Below are 18,309 nucleotides of genomic sequence, written 5' to 3' on the forward strand. Positions count from 1 at the left end.
CGCTCTCTCCCTGCCCCGGAGCCGGGAGGGAAAAGCCCATTCCCGTTCCCCGGGCCGCTCTCTCCCTGCCCCGGAGCCGGCAGGGAAAAGCCAATTCCCGTTCCCCGGGCCGCTCTCTCCCTGCCCCGGAGCCGGCAGGGAAAAGCCCATTCCCGTTCCCCGGGCCGCTCTCTCCCTGCCCCGGAGCCGGGAGGGAAAAGCCCATTCCCGTTCCCCGGGCCGCTCTCTCCCTGCCCCGGAGCCGGCAGGGAAAAGCCAATTCCCGTTCCCCGGGCCGCTCTCTCCCTGGAACCGGGAGGGAAAAGCCAATTCCCGTTCCCCGGGCCGCTCTCTCCCTGCCCCGGAGCCGGGCGGGGGAGGCGCCGCGGCGGGGGCGGGCCCGGGGCGGCGGGCCCGGCTCCGCAGCGCGCAGGTTGAGAACCGCGTGCGCTTAAGAAGCGCCGGGAGCGGAGCGGAGCGGGCCAGGCAGCATGGCCCAGCCGCGCTGCCGCTCCGTGCTCATCACCGGCTGCAGCCGCGGCATCGGGCTGGGGCTGGTGCGGGGGCTCGCAGCCGCCAGCCCCTCCCCGGATTTGGTCTTTGCGACCTGCCGCTATCCCGAGAAGGCGCAGGTAAGCGGGACGGGGGCGCCGGGGGTCCCTGGAGTGGGGTAAAGGGGTCGGGAGGGAGGAGAAGGCACTTTGGAAGAGCGGAACATCTCGAGCATCCCTGTGCCGGCAGCGAGAGCCCGGCCTGGGATGGAGCCGGGACGGAGCTCCCGGCCTGGGATGGAGCCGGGACGGAGCTCCTGTCCGGGGCAGGAGCCGGGCCCGGTGGAGCCGATACCGGGCAGCTCTCCGGGGCTGGAGCTGGGGTTTACCGATGATGGGGAGCGTTCCCGGGAAGAGGAGAGCGAGCGGGACACGGCCAGGCAGCTGCAGCATCTCCAACGCTCCTGCCACCCCCTTCCTTTCATCCCCGAGTTGGATTTGCCGCTGGAGATGTCTGTCCTGTCCTTGTCCAGATCTGCACGGCCCGGAGCCCTGCAGGGGCAGCCCAGCATCCCTCAGAAACTTCTCCCGTGGGAGAAACCCGCCACGGCTTTCCTTCTCTCTCTCCACACGTCTCTGTGTGCCCAGCAGGAGCCGTGTGCCCTGTCTGCCTCCTTTTCTCTGCTGCACTTGCAACAAGTGAGAAAGCCCAGATGAGCAGTGAATTAAAGACTTCTCTTAGCTCCCCTCTCTGCTGGGCAGGGCTCAGAGTTCCTGCTGGAAATGGGAGTTTTTGATACCTGCAGCTCGTGGACCCACTTGGTGCCCTCTCTCTCCCATTTCAGCCCAAGTCCCTGCTGCTGCAGCAGCATCGCAGTGGTTCTGGGACCCCCACGGACTTTTATAGGAGCCTTTTAAACTCAAATTTCACAGACACAATTTAGCACACCTCTCAAACTTTTGGGAGGCAAATCGCTGGGGGTGCTCAGTCACTCTGTGACCAGCAGTCACCTGTTGTACGTGCAGGCTGATCTCGGCTCTCCTCGGTGAGGGGGGATTTGGGCAGCACAGAAACACACAGGAACCCATCCCCCTGCTCCTTCCGGAGCTGCGGGAAGCCGAGCCCCCAGCCCTGCCACTGCCCCAAGCCCCTCTGGAACGGCCCAGGCATTTGGAAGGAGAATTGATACCCGCAGCCCCATTCCTGCTTCTCCCCTATCTCCAGCAAGGCAAAAGGCAAATTCCAGAGGAAACAGAGCCCCTGTGTCTGCTCCTTCTGGGGGATTTGGTTCCTTTCACACAGATTGTGATCACACCGTCCTAGCAATAAACCAAACACAGCAACTCTGTTTACTGCTTAGCTACAAAAAAAAAAAAAAAAAAACCTCTAAAAGGAGGTGCTCAGGATGTGGGACAGGTAACAGCCTGACCTCTGCTTCTTCAGAAGGACCTCTGCAGAAATACCCCAGCACATTTAGGGTATTTCTGAACAAAAGTGCAGAGAAACAGCCCAGCAAGGCTGGGATCAGGTGCACAGCTCCCTTTCAGGGCTGCTGCTCCCCCCCGAGCCCCTCCTGGCAGCACCTGAGCTGAAATTCACTCCATTCTGTTCCCTTTTAACTCCTGTTACCCGAGCTGGCACCGCTCCCAGCCCTATTTCCTACGAGTGATTGCACAAGAGCCCGGTGTAGTAGCGGCACAGGAAAGCAGCAGAGACATCTGACCTGTGCTAGATCAAAATCTCCCTGCGTGCTTGTTTGTCCTAAAGCTGCTTCAGCCACTGCCGAGGGAGGTTTTTTCTCTTTTTCACCAACCGGCCCCCGTGATTTTTCATCATAATGATCTCGGATCCATTACATGGAGAAGTGAAATGGTTCCTTCAACAGGAAAAGCTTCCTAGGAAACATTACACGGGCAAATCTCAGTACAACTCATCGGTTTGGGTGGTTGTTTTTTTTTTTTTTTTTTTTTTGAGTTTTTTGGGTTTTTTTCCTGTGTGGTCAGTATTTAAAAATCTGCAGCAAAAAAGGCTATAAACCTGCACAGGAAGATGAAAACAGCCTTCAGACAGTGCAATGTGTCTGGGAAGAGTCTGGGTCACTCCTTGCTTGTGGGAGAAACCTGGAAAGCCTCTGGCAGGGTAGGAAACTGGCCAGGAGCCACATTCCAGCAACCCCACTGGGGATCCTGCCGGCCACATGGGGTGCATCCTGAGCTTTTTTTATTTGCTGGGGGGGCAAGTTTTGTCCTTGGTGGATCGGGGTGGGTTTTTGTTCTTTGTAAGGACCTCTAGGCCATGTGCTGTGCTTTGGCAGGACATCAATAGAAACCTCTGCAGTCAGCTGAAAGCAGATTTCTAACAGATGGGTTTGGAAACTCCACAAGGAAGAGAAATCCTTACTAAAGGTATTGTAGTGGTTTCACCAGCATTATCTGCCCCATCTGCAATGCATGGAGCTTCTGACCCTCTGAGAGTGTTCCCACTGGTCCTTGGGGCTGGCAGAGGGCAAGAACAGACCTGCTCCAGCCTCCAGGACTGGGAATCTTGGTCATGGCAGCACCAAATTCAGCTGCTGCTCTCAAAGCTTGGCTCCAGCCTGGCAGTGCTGCTGAGTGTGGCAGGAAAGGTAAAGGTTCCATGATTTTCTTGTCATTTTTATTATTTTTTCTTTGTTTCTCAGAGAGGAACCTTTGCCGCCACTGGATTTCCAGTCAAATTTTGAACACTCAGAGTTCAGGTTCATCTTGAACTCCCAGAGTTTGGGTTCCTGTTCTCCAGGGATTGGCACTGCAGGCTCAACTTGGGGCACATGAAATGGGCTTGGCCCACCTCAGATCTGTTTGTGGGCTGTGAAGTTGAGGGAATTTTTCTTTCTCTGCACACCTGGGTCAGTGCTTTTTCTCTTGACAGCAATTCAGGTGGTCTAATTTTGGTTTTTCCCCTTGGCTTTTTATTGACCACATGAAAAATCCTCCTTGGTACAAGTGAATTGTCCCCCCCTTCCTCTCCTGCATGAGAGGATGAACCTGGAGAACGGCAACTTTGGACAGTTCCTAAAAATTCTGCTCTCCTCTGGTTTGGCAGAGCAGCATTTTCCCGTGGCAGAATGGAGACGGGCAGAGCTTAAATGAAAAGGCTTTTAAAAGTAATCTTCCAGTTTTCAGAGGAAAAGTGATTAAATATGCTTAGCTGCTGACAAACACAGTCCCACCTTGGGCAAGAATCTCTCAGCAGAGTGATGACTGAATATTTTGGAGCCCTCCAAACAGTGGACAGAGAAGAGCCCCTAAGGACCTGCTTTTCCAAAGATGCTGGGGAATTCTGACTTTGCTTTCCTCTCTTCTCCGGGAATAGCAGCACATCTCCCGTAACTCCCTAACCTTGGGGTAATGCTGAGCAGCTGCAGGCTTTTGCATGTGAGTCTGTGCTGGCAGAAGTTGTGAAACTCCAGCTCTGGGGCTGAGGAGCTCCTAGGTGGCCTCCCCAGAACATTTGCCTAACAAATGGGCTGTAGATCACTCGATAACGTGCAGCAAGCCCGCAGGCAGCCAGATTACCACTGCCCCTCCTGGAAAAGCATCATCGGAGACTCCTCCAGCCGCGCTCTGATCCCAGTCTGCCTTTTCTCGGGCTGCCCCAGCGCTGACAGTGGGAGCAGCTACAAATCTCCTAGGAAATAATCCTGATGTCCTGTTTTTGCTCTCCAGATGGGCACAACCCCAGTGCTGTCGTTACCAGGGAGCCAGCACAAGCTGGAATTCTCCCCATACTCCTCTTTTCATTCTTTGCTCCTTCCTCCCCCATCCTGCTTTCCCATAAAAGGGAAAACTCTGCCCTAAAAACTTAAAAACGGTGCAGCCCCTGGGGTCCCCTGTGTGATGGGGAAAAGAGGAGATGGCCGTGGGGGGAATAAATAAATAAAAAAGTGCCCAGAGCTGTGGGATGTGCACAGGAGCATCTCCCGCTCCTCCTGCTCTCCCCAAGCCCCAGCGCGTTCCCAGGTGAACAAATCCCTCTGCTCGAGTCCTCTGCAGAGCTCTGGGAAGCTTCCAGGGCTAAATGTGCAGTTTCCCCTGCTCTGAAGCAGGAGATTGGGTCACAAGCTGTGCCCGTTCCCTTGTCAGCCGCGGAGCTCTCTGCTCACTGTCGCTGTCAGTTTTGGGGCTTGTTTTCCCCTTTAACACATATTTTAGCCATGTGGTTTGCAACTGGGAAGAGCAGCTGAGTGATCTGTGCACCAGATACATCAGGCAAAGGGGGCATTTCTGAATATATATCAGGCAGAGAGGGCATTCTTGAAGTCTTTCTAATTTTGGGTTATTGCAGAGTCTTCTTTTTTTTTTTTTTTTTTTTTTTTTTTTTTTTTTTTTTTTTCTGGAAGTGTTTTACATTTCCTACAGCAGCGAGGTCTGGTTTTTCTGGAGTCAGAGAGGGCTGTGGGTCAGGGCAGTGCCGTGGAAGCTGTTCCAGGGTTGAACAGTGAGCTGGCTGTACACTGTGATACTGAAAAGCTGTCTCAGAGGGACGCAGAAAAATAGGATACACCTCTGGCTTTGTCCCGAGTGCAAGCAGGATGAGGTGAAGGATACCCAAGCACCTTTATCCTGCCCGCAGGCTGTGTGTGTTTGGATTTGATTGCTTCCAACTGGCTGAATGGGGCCAGGCCCTTTCCAAGAGCTGTAACTGAAGTGGATAATGCTTTCATAAAGAAGGCAAAGTAAATCTTGCTAAATGACAAAGACAACAAAACATTCCTGGTTGAAATCTAGCAATAAATACCCTGCGTGCTGATGAGTCTGCCTCTGGAGCCTTGAGTGCCAGAGGATCTTGTTTAAGTCGGAATAGGCTGACTCTTTGTTAATCGTAATTAAAAATCAGCAAGCAGGAAACAACAGATGCTAATCAGAGTTTAATTCTCGTCTTGGACTCCCCACGAGTTGATTCTCAGGGGTGATTGTTCAGGTGCAGAGCAGTTCTACAGCTACTATGCTAAATAAACACAGTGTTAGGGAGCTGTGTTGTGGCTTTTTGTTGGGCTTTGTTTGTCTTGTTTGTTTTTAAATTATCTGTCACAGCACACTAATTAAAAATGCCTTAGCTGGGATATGTTGGCGGTACCTACGTGTCTCATTCCTCCTTTTCTCATTTTCCTTCTAGTCACAGGAGGGGGAAAATAGGCTTTCCTGCAACTTTTAGATGTTCTAACTGGATTTCTCAGCTTATATCAGGTGTAACATTCTTGAAGACCAAAGCTGTCTAGATCAGCTTTGTGCCTGGAAGCTGCTTCTCAGAAATTTAAACCCCTGGAAGTGGGAGTCACTTGTTAACTAAGTAATTAAGTGGAAAACCCATTGAATTTTAAACCTAATTTGCATGCAGCTATTGTAATTTCATGCTAAGTACTGAAGGATGCTTCAGTTCTTAATTGAAAATATTGCTTGCTCACTTCAGAAGCCTCTCAGTTGCTGCTGCTACTCAGAGCAGCTCTTGCCTTTCAGCAGGAGCTGGTAGCTCCTTTCTGTCAGAAAGTAAAGCATATAAATAAATGAACTATAAATAAATGGACAAACCTGGGGAAGCCAGAGCACTCCTGGAGTTTATTATGCTCTGAGTGATACTGTCAAACTGAAATCCAGTGACAATCCAAAGGCACAGAATTACTGCAGGCCTTGACATGGCAGAGCTATTGCATCGATAAACAAGACAGTGTGTTCTGGGCCTTTAATTTATGGAAATCTGTTCCACCAAGCCCTGTCCAAAACAAGGAATGTCTTCTGGTTTTGTGCTTCTGACTTGTTTTTCCTTCCCCCTCCACTTAATAGCCTTAACTGCAGTTGTAGATTGGCGTCGGTGGGAGAACAAATCTCCCAAACAAGCCTGGAGGGAACCCTGCAGGGTGTGATGTGAGATAAAAGATGTGATCCATTATGGTTTGTCAGAGGACACCGAGTCCCGAAAGTGTCTCCAAGGGGCAGAGAAGGATTCTTTCCAAACCTGCCCTCCTGACCCCTATTCCCAAAGGGCTCCTAAAGAAAGGGATTTGCTGGGGCTGGAATGTTTGGCCAGGTTGCTGCGTCTCCTGAACATGACTGGGAATATGGAATCCATCTGTTGTCTTTGGCCACGCTTCCCACTTGGCTTCATGGCACAGAAACCTGAGTATTCCAGCTGGGCCCATAAATCCAATTTGGACACACTTTGTGCCGCCGGAACAGCGCAGAGCACGGATTTCTGCAGGAGCACCAGCCTGCCGTGCTGACAGGCAGATGAGTGAGCTCCAGCAGGGAGGGAATTGTTCTCCTGGACAGTGGCTGTGCCTCAGACTGATTTCTTGGTGGGCTTCACCACCACTTATAAGAACTGACGCTAACGAGGCTGCTGGGGAAACAAAATTCCCATGGGGAAACGGCTGGGGAAATTTTCCTGCAAACAGGAATTTCAAATGGCTTTTTAAAAGCATTCCTGTTGCCCTGAAGGGGTGTCCAGCACTAGCTGAGCTTCAGGAGAATTTCCCTTTTCTTACAGAATTGGGGAGGCACTGGATTTTTACTGGAATGCTGAGAACTGAGCACTAAAACTGAGAAATATCCCACTAAAAATCCAGCATGCTGGAGTCTGGACTAAGCAGGGGGAGAGTCCAATTTCCTGATCTGGCTCTTAGGAAAGCTGCTCAGCAGGCTGGAAAACAAAGGAAAACCTCTGCCTTCAGTCCAATCATGAAAATATTTCAGTTGCAATTCTGGAGGTGCAGAATTCAAAGTGATTCATGTAATAGCCATGGAGATATACATAAATAAATAAATAAATAAATAAATAAATATATAAAATAAAAATAATTCTTCTTCCTAGGAACTGCAGCAGCTTAGCAAGCAATACAGCAACATCAAGCTCCTGCAGCTGGGTGAGTAAAGGGCTTTACTTCTGAAATTTCTTCAGCTTAGGTGAGTGCATCTTAAAAAAATTGGTCTCCTGAGTGATCAGTAGCTGGACACCATCTCCAGCAGCTGAAAACCATCTTAAGATAACACTGGGGAAATGTAATTCAGTAAAATCTGTGCATTTTCACCTGTGTGCTGCCCAAACGTCCCCACTGAGCCTCAGCTTTGGTTTGGCAAGGGTTGTCTCGTGCCAGGCACACCCTGCACTGCTCACTGGGGCTCTTCCTGCCTCCTCTGTGCAGATGTGGTCTGTGAGAACAGCATCAAGAAAGTGGTCAAGGAAGTGGAAGAAATTGTGGGAGACAAAGGGCTGAACTGCCTCATCAACAACGCTGGCATCAACGTGCTCGCCTCGCTGGAGGAGGTGACAGCGGAGACCATGCTCACCATTTATGAAACCAACACCGTTGCCCAGCTGATGGTCACCAAGGTGAGGACTGGCAGGGATGGGCTGCATCTGGGCCTTTTCCACAGGTGAGCTGGACTTGCCCAGGTATTCATCCCCTTGGAGCTGCACAGAGACAGTTCTGACAGGGACCTGCTGTCTGTGCACCTGCCGTGGGGTCACTTCGTGGCAGGTGGGGACAGGAGGGGGGCAGAAGAGGCTGCTGGAGGAAAGTCTCCTCTGGCCACTGGGTCTGAGGAGCCATCACCACGCTGTGCTGGTGGCACAGAGCTCTACCAAATCACCAAATGAAAGCAAACTCTGGTTTTCACAGGCGTTCCTCCCGCTGCTGAGGAAGGCAGCACAGCTGGGCACTGGCATGGGCTGTCACAGAGCTGCCATCATCAACATGTCCTCTCTGGCTGCCTCCATGCAGCTCGTCCAGGCCAATGAGATGTTCCTCAAGGTCTATCCCTACAGGATAGCAAAGGTTTGTGGGCTGCCCTGGGCTGTGCTCCCTGGCTGAGGGCAGGTAGAGACCACGCTGACCGTAGGAAGGGGTGCAGCACCTCCGTGGACACAAAAAGTGTTCTTGTTCTTCCCGTGGGTGGGGATGGGAGCTGTGGAACACTGCACCTGGAGCAACTTCTGGAGAACAGGCTCCCAAATCCCTGCTCCGATACAGATCCACTCCCGGGGGATTTGGCATTCAGGGAAGAGCTGATGCCATCGAGTGTGGGTTCCATCAGCTGTGTTCCACTCCCGTCCAAGAGAGAGAGCAGGCAGGAAACTCAGCAAAAGGTGTGCTGACCTGTACGTGGTGATGTCACTTAGTGACAGGTGGGACTTTTCGTTCTCTCACACCCCGAGATTGATCTTGTACAGATAGTCAGGATCACACATACAGTTTCTCCTACACCACCTACTCATAAGCTGTTAGATGCTTGTTTTCCCTGTTCAGAATGAATGTAAATGAATGAATGTTTGTGTGGTGATTAGTGCAGAAAAACACAGTCCTTATGTCAATATTATTCTCCTCACAGCTCCTGAGGTGTTTCAAATGCTACTTTATCTTCCATTACAACTCATTTTCGCTTTTGGGCAGTAAGTTTATGCTGGTAGAGCTTTCAGAGGTCTGAGAAAGTCTGGATGAGTTACTGAGAGCCTCTTCCTGCCCCTTGCTGTGCCAGCAGGGTGGAAGGGAGGTGCCCGCCAGCTGGGCTTGAGGAGGTGCTGGAGGCTCATAAACAGCACATTAATTGGTGGTTTCCACTCCTGCAGACTGCACTGAACATGATCACCCGGTGTCTGGCTGCAGACCTGAAATCAGACGGAATTCTCTGCATTTCCTTGCACCCAGGCTGGCTTCAAACAGACATGGGTGGAAACATGGTGAGTGCCAGCGCTGGAAATGTGACAGTGGAGCTCCCTTGCTGTCCCAGCCCCCTGGCTGCACACCTCCGTGTGCTGTGACACACAAAAATACATCCCCTTCATTCCAGAGCGTCCTTAAATGCATTTAACTCTCTTCTGCAGGATATTCCCAGTATTGACCTAAGCTTGATTCATTCCAGGCTCCCATGCAGGTGCAGGAGGCTATCCCAGGTATTCTCTCTGTTCTGGACCGTCTCGGTGAAAAGGAAAATGGTTCTTTCCTGGACTGGCAAGGGGAAACTCTGCCGTGGTAGAAGTGCACGGAACTCCGCAGGAACAGTTCGTCAGTCACAATTTAACCTTGCCACTCCTGTCTGTGTCTCTAGGGGTTTTTTTACACGCTTGTTGAAATAGCCAGTCTGACACTCAGCCTCTCTCTAGGTGTATTTGGATAGTAAAGTGGCCGAGTCTTTCACTTGGTATTGCTACTGCTCTGCTCTAATGCTTCCTGCAAACACTACTGTGCTCTCGGTGATGGGCATTCCTGGAACCCTCTGAAATGGATTCAAACCTGCACGTTAAATTCGGGGGCTGCTGCTTCCTTTCCACTTCCAAACCCAAAGTGGGCTTCTGGCTCTTAGCAGAATTAAATTACCTGACCTCAGAGTAAGGCCAGTGTAGGCTGTCAGGTTTCAGTATGCTCAGTTACTTCCAGGAAAAAACTAAAAACTCCTTTGATTTCCTTTGTTCCTAACTGAGCCAAGGCTGAAATTGCCCAGCTCTAAACCAAGGGAATTTGGTACTTCTGTGAATTCCGTGGCAAACTCTGAGTGTGCCCAGGTTGCCAGTGTACACCAGGCACTTGGTTTGTTCCCAGAGGGTGACTAACAGCCTGATATGGGGGTGGGAATGTTGTTTTGTACATAAACTTCTGAAATGTCTTCAATAAAGTCTTGATTAAATAAACAGTCTGCTTAGCGAACTGTTTACTTCATTTAATTTCTCCTCCATACGTTTGTCTTTCCTGACAAGGGAACTTTACTCCTAATTTTCAGTAAGAACCTCTAACCCACGTTAACCTTTCAGGGTTTGACACAGTGGGGTGTACCCACACCAGAGCCAGACCCTTGTTCTGGTCTGAAATACTACAAGCAGCTGGTGAATAAATCTCTTGTGTTTCTGGCTGAGGTAGGTACAAAAGCAAAAAGCTCTTTGAAGTCTGGGATTGGCTTCAACATCCCTCCCTCATGCCAGCTGATTAGGCACTTTCATGCTGTGCCAAGATGGTGGGTTCCTGCGCCGAGCAAGAGAAGACAAACAACAGCCAGGTAAGGCGAGAGGACAGGTGTGGCTGTCCCTGGACAGCGGCCACCGGGACCAGCCCAGATACAGACAAGGGTGTGGCAGGGAGAGGTGTCTGTGTGCCTTCCCTGATCCCTGCATAAACAGGGACAGGCTCACTGTAACGGCATCACAGAACCCTTCAGGGAACCAGAGAACCCTTCAGAGGATCACAGAACCCTCCAGGGAATCACGGAATCCTTCAGAGGATCACAGAATCCTTCAGAGGATCACAGAACCCTTCAGGGAATCACGGAATCCTTCACAGAACCCTTCAGGGAACCAGAGAATCCTTCAGAGGATCACAGAACCGTTCAGGGAATCACGGAATCCTTCAGAGGATCACAGAATCCTTCAGAGGATCACAGAACCCTTCAGGGAATCATGGAATCCTTCACAGAACCCTTCAGGGGATCACGGAATCCTTCAGAGGATCACAGAACCCTTCAGAGGATCACAGAATCCTTCAGGGAATCACGGAATCCTTCAGGGAATCACGGAATCCTTCAGGGAATCACGGAATCCTTCAGAGGATCACAGAATCCTTCAGAGGAACACAGAACCCTTCAGGGAATCACGGAATCCTTCAGAGGATCACAGAATCCTTCAGAGGAACACAGAACCCTTCAGGGAATCACGGAATCCTTCACAGAACCCTTCAGGGAACCAGAGAATCCTTCAGGGAATCACAGGGGGCCATGAGGGACCATGAAGGGCCATAAAGAGCTGTGAGGGACCATGAAGGGCCACAGAGGCCCATGAGGGACCATGAAGGGCCATAAAGGGCCGTGAGGGACCATGAAGGGCCACAGAGGCCCGTGAGGGACCATGAAGGGCCACAGAGGCCCATGAGGGACCATGAAGGGCCATAAAGGGCCGTGAGGGACCATGAAGGGCCACAGAGGCCCATGAGGGACCATGAAGGGCCATAAAGAGCTGTGAGGGACCATGAAGGGCCACAGAGGCCCATGAGGGACCATGAAGGGCCATAAAGGGCCGTGAGGGACCATGAAGGGCCACAGAGGCCCGTGAGGGACCATGAAGGGCCACAGAGGCCCATGAGGGACCATGAAGGGCCATAAGGGGCCATGAGGGACCATGAAGGGCCACAGAGGCCCATGAGGGACCATGAAGGGCCATAAGGGGCCGTGAGGGACCATGAAGGGCCATAAAGAGCTGTGAGGGACCATGAAGGGCCATAAGGGGCCGTGAGGGACCATGAAGGACCACAGAGGCCCATGAAGGGCCATAAAGGGCCGTGAGGGACCATGAAGGGCCACAGAGGCCCTTGAGGGACCATGAAGGACCACAGAGGCCCGTGAGGGACCATGAAGGGCCACAGAGGCCCATGAGGGACCATGAAAGGCCATAGGGGGCCGTGAGGGACCATGAAGGACCACAGAGGCCCATGAGGGACCATGAAGGGCCACAGAGGCCCGTGAGGGACCATGAAGTGAGTGCCACAGAGGCCCATGAGGGACCATGAAAGGCCATAAGGGGCCGTGAGGGACCATGAAGTGAGTGCCACAGAGGCCCGTGAGGGACCATGAAGTGAGTGCCACAGAGGCCCATGAGGGACCATGAAAGGCCATAGGGGGCCGTGAGGGACCATGAAGGACCACAGAGGCCCGTGAGGGACCATGAAGTGAGTGCCACAGAGGCCCGTGAAGGGACCATGAAGAGAGTGCCACAGAGGTCCGTGAGGGACCATGAAGAGAGTGCCACAGAGGCCCGTGAGGGACCATGAAGTGAGTGCCACAGAGGCCGCTGAGGGGCCGAGCCCGGCACCTTGACGGGCCCTGAAGGAGGGGCCGCTCCCAGCGCGCGCCGCCGGGGGCGCCGCGGCCGGCCGGAAGTTCCGGTGGCGGCGGGGCCGGTGGGTGATGGCGGCCGTGGCGGCGGGGCCGTGAGGGGAGGGCGGGAGCGGCGGCTCGGGGGCTCCGGGCGGACCCCGCCCGGGGCGGGGCAGCGCCGGCAGTGCCGGGAGGGCTGAGGGGAAGGAGGCGGCCCCTCGGTGACGGCCCGTTCTTAGGCCGCGCGGTTGCTTCTCCCGGCCTCAGGGAGGAGCAGGGCTGTGACAAGGGAGCTCGGCTGGAGTTGCTGCGTTTTTAAAGTTAAAACAGGCCAAGCTTTATTAATAAATCGCCTCCGGGGCTCAGCTGCCCCTGTGCTTGACCCCCACAGCAGAGCCCGACAGACCGAGGGTAAAACCAGGAGGATATTTAGGGTCTCAGCCTGTCTTTCGGGGATGTGGGGCTGAATAGGGAAGGTTTTTTAAAGCTGCATGTTTGCTTTACTGAGTAAGTGTTCTTATTTGAACAGTCATTGCTGGCTCTGCCAGTGAACAAAGAGAAACAACATGTTAATATCAAGGCTGAGTTCCCAGCTACTGAAGGCTTCGAGAATTGCAGGTAAATTGGTACTGTGTGACCGAGTTTTCTGTTTGTTTGGGTTTATTTTCCTGGGGTAACTGGGCTCCTAGAAGGTTCTTTTCTGCCAAGCAGTGCAGGAGAGAGGAGGCTGTTGTTGAGTCAGTGGTTGTCAAGTGTTTTTATGTCTCTGATTTATTATGTAAGTATGGTGTGGCTTTGGTTTAACATCTTTTAGCTTCAGGAGAAGATTCCTTAGCAGCAGAGAGGTTTGATACAGCAAACACTTCCTTACCATTCCAAATTGATTTTCCATCAGAAAACACAAGAGCATTCCTCTAAATGGAATCATGGAAGGGTTTGGGTTGGAAGGGACCTTAAAGACCATGGAATTCCAACCCCTGCTGGGCAGGGACACCTCCCACTGAAGGGGAACCTTAAAGACCACGGAATTCCAACCCCTTTACCTCCTGCTGAAGGGGAACCTCCACCCTGCTCTGCCTGGATGATTTGGGCAGCTTACCCACTAAAGCATAATGTATTTTTAACATGACAGCACTGTAGTTAAAAGTGAAAACTGAAAATCCTTCCTTGCTTTTCTGATGTCAATACAACTTCTGTGAGTGTTTCCCTTTATTAGCTTGTCTGGCCAGAGCTGTCTGGCGGTTTGAGAGCTGGGCAGAGCTTTTCTCTGGAAAATTCTGCCTTTTTTAAGTGCAACCCCTTTCTCCCAAAGGCCACCTCTTGCCCAGGTCAGTGTCCTCCTTCCTCTGCTGCCGCTCTCCGTGCGCACGTTACAGCACCCAGCCCCACACCACCAGCGGGGCCCAGCCCCAGCAGTGGCACACGCTGGACCCTGAGCTGGAGGAGATCCTCATTCCCAGGAAACTCTCCATCAGCCCCTTGGAGAGCTGGCTGACAGTGAGGTACTCCCTCCCCAAAGCCGAGGGGGCTCAGGAAGAAGCCAGCCATGAAAGCCCACAGCCCTCTGAGTGTCCCCCTGCTGCTGGGACAGGGGATGTGGAGGAAGGAGAGGGAGCTCTGGGTGACAAAGTGCAGTGCAGGAATGTGCTGAAGATCCGCAGGAGGAAAATGAACAGGCACAAGTACAAGAAGCTGCTCAAGAGGAGGAAGTTCATCCGCAGGAGGATAAAGGAGGGGCGCAAGAAGAAGCGTCAGGTGAGCTCAGGGGAGGGGGAGTTCCCTGACAGAAACGTGCCCACGCATCAAACCAGCCTCTGTGTAGGTGTTGGGTGATGGATTAAGTGGATTTAGGGAAAAATGAGCTTGAATGAATTCAGCATTTAGCCTGAAGCTGTGCCAGGGGAGGGTCAGGTTGGGCACCAGCAGGAATTTCTCCATGGAAAGGGTGTCCAGGCATTGGAACTGCCCAGGGAGGTTTGGAATTCCCATCCCTGGAGGTGTCCAAGGAATTCCTGGATGTGGGGACAGGGTGGACATCAGTCACAGCTGGACTCAATGATCTCGGGATTCTTCCCCAGCCTCAGTGACTCTGTGATTCCAAACATAAATGTGACCATTGCCGGGCTTAATTTTTCTTCCAATTTACAAATATGTGTGATTAATGGCAATGAATGCAGTATTTGTGTGAAGGATGAATTCATGTGTCTGCCCTGGATCAGGGAGACTGCTTTAATCTTAGTTTCTCTCCTGTCTTGACAACATCCTCAAGTGCTTCTTATTCTATTTTTTTTAATACAGAAGCCTTTTATTTCTTTTAATAGAAGGGGTCAGGGAAGACATGGGGGTTTCTTCAAGCTGGGGATGTTCTCCTTCAGCACTGCCTTTCTTGGGATATAATTTAGTTAATTCTCTAGGAATGCTCACCTTGCCCAGATGCAAATTATGGTTAATTATAATTCCACTGCTTCAGATTTGCAGTGAACTCTGAAAGGTGAAATCCTGTTATTTCCCTTGCCATTTCTTTGTGCACCTTCTCAGTTTTCCTTGCACAAGACTTTTAAAATAAAATCCCTGTGCATTTTAATGTCTTCTCATGTATTTTCTGCAGTAAAATACAATATTTTGACACTTAAAACCTTTGTTTCCTTTATGTGTGTTATACCACCACTGTCCTTGGGACACGTGGGCAGTAGCTGTTACTTCTAAGCTGTGTTACCATTTTTTTTTCTTTTCTTTTTTTTTTTTTTTCCTATTTTAGATAAAATTTGAGAAAGATTTGGAGCGCATCTGGAAAAAAGCTGGCTTGAAAAGTGCTCCTGCAGGATGGCAAACCCCCAAGATCTACCTGAGGAGTTCCAAGCGATAAAAAAAACATGTCACAAATTTTAACCTGCAATTGTAATTAAAAAAAATATTTAAGTATGTCGATGACATTTAACCTTTTTCTGATTGTGATGAAAATAGTAGGAAGGAGTTTTCCAAGGACAAACTGGCAGCTTTTCCTCCCCAGAGGAGAGGTGTGAGCTTTTTTTCTGCTGTCCTGTGGTCGTTGCTGAATTTCTGAAGTCCCTCTTTGAGATGAGACTGAACCTAAGAAAAATCAGCTGTGGGAGATGGGAGCAGTGAAAGAATTCCTGTTGTTTATATGGCACAAACCTTTGGGAAAGTTCTTTTCTAAGCTGCATTCTTTCACAGCCTTACTGCACAAAGGTTGGGGTTTTCCTAAGAGTTGTGGTGGGGTGGGAATTGGATCAGAATTCCAGGGAATTTACCTGCAGGAGCTTTTGTTGTCTCTTATGTGGAGCCTTGGTGTGCCTTGGGCATCCTTAAAAGGCACATTTATTTTTGTGTTCTATTTTGTGCTAATAAAAAATGGTTATTTTTTGTCTTTGACTGACCCCTGTCATGTAGAACATCCAGGTATTGGTCAAAGTAGAAGCTCAGAGCTAATTATTCATTAACTATGAAAACTTTTGTGCCTGAGACGAGTCTGATAAAATCAGCTGGTTTTGCATGGTTGAAGAGAGTTGTGAAAGCTGTGAAAAATACAGGTGTTTAAAATAAACCCTGACAGAGGACTTTTTACCTGGGTTCTGCTTTGGGTTCTGCTTTTTTGGGGGGGTTTGAGGCAGTTCTGGATAGTTTAGTGTGATTTAACTTTTGTATTTTGGCAAAGAGATGGGGTGGGCTGAGGGGGGAAAGAATGAGCTGGGAAACTCCCTGAAAATGATTCCCTTTTTTTCTGCTAGGAGAGAATAAACTGAAAGGGAGGAAAATAATCTGTGGAAATCATGGCTACACAAGGTGCACTTTAGGACATCCTGAGCCACAGCTTCTCTGGGTCCTACCACCCCTCACAGGCAAGAATTCCTTCCTAACATCTGAAATCTCTCAGGATTTGTGTTTTACATGTGGAAAAACTCTCTTACAAGGCACTAATCAGGTTTCACACCCCAGGGCTGTGTCAGTTTCTCCAATGTTTTTGGCCACAGGATGGAATTTGAATCTCAATTTACTGAACCAGAGAGATGGAAAATGCCCCTGGTTTTCTGTAGAGGGAGCACGAGTCCAGGATATACTCACAAGGAGCTGCTCTTCCTCTCCAAAATAGCTGCTTCCCACTGAATCTGCACACTTAACAAAGGTTTATGTGCATGTCTAGCTGTGGTAACAAAAAAAAAAAGCTGCAATCAGGAAAGCTTTGACTTAAAATTCCCCAAATAGTGAATATTTCCATTATTAGTTCTGAGACGAAATGGTTGAAAACCAGACAAATTCATGGTGTTCATTACAGAGCTTGGAGATAACTGGTGAGGTTTTTTTATGTCACTCATTGGGCTGGAAAGATCCCTAAAAACTGGAATATAAATCTGATGTCTCTCATTTTTCCCTAATTCTTGGATTCTATGCAGGCAACAAGCTCAGATCAACAGAAGAAATTCAGGAGTTTTTTTTCAGTGATCAAGTTTGGCTGGAATGAGTTGGCTCTAAAATAGGAAATCAGTTGAGTTGGAAGGGATGAAAACTGAATTTTGTTTCTCTGAACCAAATCCCACTGCAAATGGGGAGGGTGTTGCCCCATTTTGGAAAGCTCAGAGCCCAGCAATGTGGTGGCAGTGACAAAAATACCACTTCTTTTTAATATTAGCAATTAATAGTTCCTGGCAAACAGGATTTTGGCTAACCTGGAGAGCAATGATTCTTACCAGAGTAAGAACTAAATACATTTTTAAGAGTCTTCTCTAGAAAATGTGGTGTTCAATGACATCAACATGGATTCTTGAAGGTTTTTAGAGGCTTCTGGACATAAAATAAAAGTTATTTCAGCCACAAATAAATCCAGTTTAACTTAAAAATACATTCCAGCTGAAAATCAGGCCTGAATATGGGAAGGGGAAAAATGGGAAATAAATGCTTCCTGCTGCTTTTTCCTAAAAGTCTGCATCAATTTCCAGTACTTTATATAACTAGAGAATTGCTGGGTGCTCCATGGTGGTAGAGATGAGGTGTTGGAAACGACAGGAGCTTTTTAGGATTAAAGCAGAGACAGGATGATTTTTGGTACTGCTGGGGCATACAAAATTAATTCCAATTTTATAAAACAGCAAAACTATTCCACTGCACATCAGGAAGTTTGGTCCCTTTGGTAACAAGGATTGAAGCCCAAGTGGGTGGGAAGTAGAAACATTTAAATTGTGTATTGATTGCAGCTAATCAGCAATTGCTGCCTGAGTTAACCCTGTGATGGTCTGGGCTGTGCAGAAGAGATTTCAGCTCCTGGGCAGCCACTCTCCAGTTCTGCACAGGGATATTTTGGGGTGTTGTCTCCTCTAGTTTTGGCTCTCTTCACATTAATTCAGTTCCACTCTGGGTTCCTCATGGGCTTCTCCTGCTCCAGGGACCTGATTCAAACCAGGAGCTTGTAAAAGCACCAGGGGAAAACCATGGATTTGAGGCTGCTTGTAGGCAGGCAAAAGGTTTGAGAATCCTTAAATCCTAAAGTGTGTGGTGCAGACTGAAAGGATTTATTCCTAGTGTTTTCAAGGATGATTTTTTATTCCCAGTGTTTTCAAGGATGATCTCATGTGGACAGGCTGTGGGATGTCCCTGGCTGCACACAACTGGAGCAACAAAAAGAGAAATAAGGAGAAATATTCTTCTGTTGTATTGGCTTCTGATAGCTGGTGTACTTAAAACCTGTTTTTTTTTGAGCATGTTTTGGGGTTTTTTTCTGTGTGTGTGGTTTATTTCTATTTGGGGTTTTTGTTTGTTGTTGTTTGTGGGGTTTTTGTTTGCTTGGGGTTTGGTTTTTTTGTTTGTTTGGTTGGTTTTGTTTTGGGGTTTTTTGACATCAGAGGGAGAGGACAGGGGTGATGCCTCCTCCTTTTGCTGCTGGAGGATTTCTCTGAAAAAAAAAAAAGAGTTGTTCTGATATTTTTATTGTGAGAACAGCTCTTTCTTCCACTAATAGACTCCAGTCTCAAAAGGGAGTAAATCAGCCAGTATC

At 49.7% G+C, this 18,309-nt stretch overlaps 2 protein-coding genes and 1 long non-coding RNA gene across 4 annotated transcripts; 2 read left to right on the top strand and 1 right to left on the bottom strand.

Annotated features, from left to right (window-relative positions):
- The first annotated feature begins 465 nt into the window (after nucleotides 1–465).
- On the top strand, nucleotides 466–10,136 carry LOC137461904 (C-signal-like). The gene is made up of 6 exons (XM_068171727.1): nucleotides 466–611; nucleotides 7,321–7,372; nucleotides 7,652–7,839; nucleotides 8,129–8,284; nucleotides 9,076–9,186; nucleotides 9,369–10,136. The coding sequence occupies exons 1-6, from the start codon at nucleotides 471–473 to the stop codon at nucleotides 9,480–9,482; spliced, it is 762 nt and encodes a 253-aa protein (XP_068027828.1). The 5' UTR covers nucleotides 466–470; the 3' UTR covers nucleotides 9,483–10,136.
- Nucleotides 4,853–7,654, bottom strand: LOC137461909 (uncharacterized). The gene is made up of 2 exons (XR_010993533.1): nucleotides 5,590–7,654; nucleotides 4,853–5,154 (listed from the first exon to the last, which is right to left on the bottom strand). It is a non-coding gene; the product is annotated as an uncharacterized lncRNA (long non-coding RNA).
- A 2,202-nt stretch (nucleotides 10,137–12,338) lies between the features above and the next one.
- Nucleotides 12,339–15,885, top strand: AURKAIP1 (aurora kinase A interacting protein 1). 2 transcript variants are annotated; one of them, XM_068212772.1, is made up of 4 exons: nucleotides 12,339–12,385; nucleotides 12,832–12,920; nucleotides 13,615–14,057; nucleotides 15,061–15,885. In XM_068212772.1, the coding sequence occupies exons 2-4, from the start codon at nucleotides 12,869–12,871 to the stop codon at nucleotides 15,166–15,168; spliced, it is 603 nt and encodes a 200-aa protein (XP_068068873.1). In that variant the 5' UTR covers nucleotides 12,339–12,385; nucleotides 12,832–12,868; the 3' UTR covers nucleotides 15,169–15,885. The 2 variants fall into 2 exon arrangements, with proteins under 2 accessions (XP_068068873.1, XP_068068872.1); XM_068212771.1 differs by lacking the exon at nucleotides 12,339–12,385 and adding an exon at nucleotides 12,433–12,713.
- The last annotated feature ends 2,424 nt before the right edge of the window (nucleotides 15,886–18,309 follow it).

The sequence above is a fragment of the Anomalospiza imberbis genome, chromosome 23 (assembly GCF_031753505.1).
Source record: "Anomalospiza imberbis isolate Cuckoo-Finch-1a 21T00152 chromosome 23, ASM3175350v1, whole genome shotgun sequence".
Classification (NCBI taxonomy): domain Eukaryota; kingdom Metazoa; phylum Chordata; class Aves; order Passeriformes; family Viduidae; genus Anomalospiza; species Anomalospiza imberbis.